The following is a 5,872-nucleotide window of genomic DNA, read 5'->3' on the forward strand; positions in this document are numbered from 1 at the left end:
GTAAAATATGTTATTACAAGTTATTTAAAACAATGTTACATTAATAAACTAATGAAAGAAATTATTATAGTTTTTTCCTCTATTGAATAATTTCAAATTATTTGGAAGCAATTATTATGTTAACAAACATTACAATAATTTATTTTTTCTTTTTTTTCAAAAGTTAGTTTTTTTATTTTACAATTTTTGCTTTAATTATATGAACTGCAATCATTGTGTATCTGTTTATATTTATTGATTATTTACTATTTATATATTACATCAACCATATGTTTTTATATATTTATATTATATTATTTATTCTAATATATGCTATATCACATAGCTAAAAATAATTAGCTATTGAATTATATATTTTATATTGAATTATATTTGAACATAATAATAGAATTAATGAAAAAGAATATTTAAATATCATATTTTGTATATATATAATTGTATTATTGAAATAATGTATATTATTTTTTAGTAATAATGTCATACAAGATGATGGTGTACGTGATATCTTAGAAGGTCTCATCAATCAAATAAATGAAGACAAAGATGGTAAAGGTTTAAATATATTAGTATTATGGAATAATCAACTGACAAAAAAATCGTCTCCCTATTTCGCACGTATTATAGTATGTAATTTTATATATCATTATATGTCATGCATGTGTGGACATGCATATATATATATTGTTAGAATTTTATATATTTATATGGTTCTATATTATATTAATAATATTTATTTATATAGACATTGTGTAAAACGTTGGAAACATTGAACATCGGAAAAAACATTTTAACTGACGAATTTTTATTTGTTATAAAGGATGCATTGAAAAAAAATCGTGTTTTGTTACAATTAGGAATACAATCAACTGAACTCACATGTGATGGTATTGTTACATTATCTGAAATTATTGAAATAAATCAAGTTTTACAAGTAAATATCAAAAGCTTTAAAATATTAAGAAAAATATAATAACTTTTTAAATAAATCTATGTCTGTCTATTATTTTAGAGGATAGATTTACGAAATAATAGCATACAAGTGACTGGAATGAAAGCTCTTAGTTTTGCTATGAAAAAAAATAAAAATATTACTAAAATAGATTTGGACGATAAACTCGACATAAAAGTAGTAAGTAATAAATTTTGTATATTATATTGTATATTAAGATAAAAATTTAAAACATTATTATTATTGTTTATTTTTTTTTATGTTAACAATAGGATGACCAGACCTTGCATCAATACACGCAGCTTGTAGCTGATATTCGAAGCTGTTGTTTGGAAAACAAACAAAATCATATATTAGAAGAAAATAGCGAAGGTTTTGAAAATTCATATCATAGCAGATTCTTTAGTACAACCTCCCGTAAAATTTCGCTTACTTGTCAAACATTACCATGTTCTTTATCATCCATGATTTCAATACAAAAAGATGAATCTGAACAATCAATGCTCGAACCGAAACGTATTAATGGAGGTCGTCTTCGTTCTCCAGCCCCTAGTCCTGTCTCTTCACCTATAGCCAGTCCAATATTAAGTCCTTCACGAAGTCGATTTGTAGTGTCTCGAGTACCAGAGACGTTACGTTCTACAGATTCCTCAGTATCTTCGTCATCAATTGTTTTTTCATCCCTTGGATCATCACCTACCTGTATCACTTCTGCAAGTGGGTCATCTAGATTTCGCGTTTCAGTTGTTGAATCAGCAAATATCTTATGTTTATCGAAACCTATTATTACTACTACTGAAACTGATATCACGGTCGATTTAAATTCGAAAGTTAATATTGCAGAATCAATTGATTCAGATGATTCAGATAATGTATTTGCATCTGAATTAGGAATGAATAATAATAATCAAACTACTGAAATTTTGCAAAATACTTCGAACAATTTTTCTGATCTAGCTTTAAATGTAGTAGAAGAAACGTGTACATCAACAGTACCTGGATATCCTAATATAAAAGAATCAAATACAAGTAAATCTTTCCTTAATACAACAATTAAAACTCAATCTAATGATAATATAAGTTCTGTAACTTTAGAATGCAAAGAAGATGGTAATGTGTCAGACAATCAAATTATTTTGAACCAATTGGAAGATATTTTGACGACAAAAAATATTGAGAATATAGAAAATTATTATAAAAAAGATGCAAAAGATATAAAAATTACATCTAAAGATAGAAATGATAAAAATTCTCCTTATACTACAATAATTACTAACAAAGATGATACAACAAATACTTGTACAAATGAAAACATAGAATTACAATCACAAACAAATCACGATCCAATACAAAAAAGTACTTCTAATTTAGGAAAATTACTTTCGCTATTTCAACATTCTAGTTGTTTTTTTTCTGATTCCACTAACATTAATCAATTAAAAAGTAAAAGTACATTTCAAGGTAGCATAAACAGCATGATGACTCTTGGTGATAAATTCCATTATTACATAAAAGATAAAAAAGATAGGATTTACAATCGTGAAACAGAAGAGTCGTCGGTATCACTAAAAAATAAATCAAAATTTTTTAATGTTTCTCAATTGCCAAGTTTACAAAGTTTAGCAAACATGATTCCATCATTTAAATTTGAAGATAATACTCCTGGACAGAGTAATAAATCTTATTCTAAAGAAGTAAATCTTTTACTTAAGAAAGATTGTGAAACTGATTCGACAGGTACAGAAAAAACTAATTGCAATAGTGAAAACTTAAATATCTATTTGAAAAGGCAGAAATCTATTTCTACTTTAGATAATCAATTATTATCTGAAAATATACAATCAAAATTTCCATTTGGTGTTACTAACAAAGATATAGTATTAACTGCAAATTATATTGTTTCAAATATAATTGATATTTGTTCTAAAATTGTGAATAATAATTTATTAATGCATGTTTCAAATAGTAACTCAATTGTACCTGTACCTAAATTAATAGGTATACCTGAATACTCTGTTTTAAAAGCAGTTACAAATGATGTACAGAAAAAAAATATAGCGGAAGTACTAGATAAAGTAGATCCTATAGAAAAAACAAATAATGAAATTTTAACAAACAGTATTAATTTTACTAGTGATAACAATTCTTTGTCATGTAGTATAATGTATGATATAAGCAATGATATGCATACTGTAGATACGTCTGACAGAATGCACAATTTAGTAATAAATTTAAGTACAAAAAATAATATTGAAAATAATTCTGTTTTTAATGTAAATAGTACAGAAAATAATACGGCATGTCTTGTATGTAATCAAAAATGTGTCTGTAATGTAAGTAATAAATCAATTGAATGTTATAATACGTTGAAGATAAATGTAGAAACAAATTGTCTAAATAATGAAGTTACCAGAATGTATAGTATTGACAGTAATAATGATAAAAATGTTTTTATAAATGTTCATAATATCTCAACAAATAATGAAATAGAAAAAATAAATGTATGTTATGTAAATAATAATACAAATTGGAAAAATACAGTTGTAAATAACATACAAGAAGCAAAGATATCAAAAATAAATTATATGTACAAAGATACTAATTTTGAATCTAGCAATGATAATACAAATTTATGTACTTCAATAATTTATAGAGATTTAAGTACACCAATAAAACGAAAAGTGATAAAACCATTTGTTATAGAAAATAACAAATACTTTAAAATAACTAATATATATCAAACAAAAACTAATAATGTGAAAAATACTATGAATAATATGTTCAAAAATATGAATATCGTTATGTCTATACCAAGAATGTATTCTTATATGACAAACTTCAATATGTTAATTCTTAGAAATTTTATACATTATGTAGCAGATTCATCTATTGATAAAACTTTGATTAAAAATCTTTTATTAGATCTCACAACTAATAATTGGCCAGACAATATTATTAAAGTAAAAACTTTATTTTGTGATTTATCTCAGATATCTCAATTATCAATGAATGCTATAACTGAAAAATCAGATAATGAAATATTGAAAATTGAAAAAAATATTTCACCGAAATATTATTCAAAAAAAAAAGTGAATTTTTACAAGAAACAAAAATTTAAAAAAAATAAGGTTTTTGAAATTGTTTCTGAATATTCTTCAATACCTGTAATAGCTGATTCTATTGTTTCAAAAGGAAATGTGTCTTATTTAAGAGGAAACATTAATATAAGCAGTAATTTATCAGAAAATATTCATATGTTCAGTAATTTTGGATCAAATATTGCTCAACATTTAAAATGCACAAATTCAGATGAAATAAGTGATACAACTCATCAATATTTAAATGCAATTAAATGTGCAGCTATAGCCACAACTATGTGTTCAACAGCTGCAGTGAACACAAGGGGTAATACAACAGTTGATATTATTTCTGATCAAAGTACTAATATTGCTGAGACCTCATCAATAATTCATGCAACCAGGTGAGTAAATTAAATTATCAAAATTGATGGAAATTGATCTATTTTATATAATATTTTATTGATAATTCTATATTATTTATTATATTTCAGAAAAAAATATTTATTGAGTATTTAAATATTTATATTTTTTTATTATAATATATATAATTTTAATCTGTAAATATAAGTTTTTGAACTTATATTGAAAAATATGATATGATATAAAAAAAATATTTCGATTTTTTTTCTAATTTATATTTAAAATATAATTTATCTGTATTTTTAAAAAAACTAATTTAAAATATAAAATATTAAAAATATTAAAAATATAAAATTGTGTACATTTAATGAAGTTTTATATCAATATCAAAATATATAATTTTATTTTTCATAAAATATCTTTGATGAAAAATATTCAATTTAATTTTAATAAATATAGTGTAACAAAAATAAATAATTAATTTGATAATTATGATATTAATTGTAATTTTGTTATAATTTTTTTTATTAAATTGAAATTATTTAATATTCTTTATTTCGAATTAAATAACATATTACAATAATAATAATAAATAAATAATATATGTCATTGAAATTAAAATTATAATGTAATAATGGAAATTATTAAAATTAATTTGAAATATAAAATATATTATGATGAAATAAGTTTTTATAATATTATTTAAATGATTTCATGCTGCTTATTCTTCATTATATTGTGCATCATATTAAATATATTAAATTAAGATTCATTTATAATTAATTTGTATATAAAAAAAAGAATTATTTATCATTATTCATTATTCATTTGTCACAAATATAAAAATTTTTAAAATTCATTTTTATAAAAATAACTTGAATCTGATGAAAAAATTATAATATATATATAAATATATAATTATAAATATAATTTATAAAATTTTCTATTTTAATTTATATTGTATTTGAAAAATAATGCTTTCTTTTATTTATGCTGATTTCAACATTATCTTATGTCTCGCTTGCACTTATAATTTTTGTATAACTAATGCAATCATCTTAATCTTCCTTTTATAAAATACCATAAAAATTCGTTTCATTTTTTTGTATTTTCCTCTTAATCTTAAATATAAAATTTTAACAATTTGATCCATATAATATCTAATTTATTTAATATTTAACATGTTATTTAATATTTAATATTTAATAATATATAATAATATTAATTAATATAAAACAGAAATTAAAAGCTTTCTTAAAAGATTTCTATCTATATTATAATTAAATTGCATTTTTTATAAATTTAATTTTGTAATAAATTGTTTATATTTGTTTATATTGTTTGATACAGTAAAGTATTGTGTAAATTTTATAAATTATATATAATTTGAATTATGTATTTATGAAAATAATGTTATTGTTGTAAGAATGAATAATATGTTTTTGTTTAAAAATTTGTTTTAAAATTTTATTGTTTAAAAATT

General features: G+C 21.4%; 1 protein-coding gene across 3 annotated transcripts in view; it reads left to right on the forward strand.

Annotated features, from left to right (window-relative positions):
- LOC102679181 (GATA zinc finger domain-containing protein 14) overlaps positions 1–5,872 on the forward strand; it is a 14,682-nt gene that overhangs the window by 7,569 nt on the left and 1,241 nt on the right. For all 3 annotated transcript variants that reach the window (XM_031513471.1, XM_006608651.2, XM_031513477.1), the window contains 4 exons: positions 470–623; positions 743–931; positions 1,010–1,129; positions 1,222–4,430. In XM_031513471.1, coding sequence (XP_031369331.1) covers positions 470–623; positions 743–931; positions 1,010–1,129; positions 1,222–4,430 — 3,672 coding nt within the window. The remainder of the gene's footprint in view (positions 1–469; positions 624–742; positions 932–1,009; positions 1,130–1,221; positions 4,431–5,872) is intronic.

The sequence above is a fragment of the Apis dorsata genome, unplaced genomic scaffold, assembly GCF_000469605.1.
Source record: "Apis dorsata unplaced genomic scaffold, Apis dorsata 1.3 scaffold_41, whole genome shotgun sequence".
In the NCBI taxonomy this organism is placed as follows: domain Eukaryota; kingdom Metazoa; phylum Arthropoda; class Insecta; order Hymenoptera; family Apidae; genus Apis; species Apis dorsata.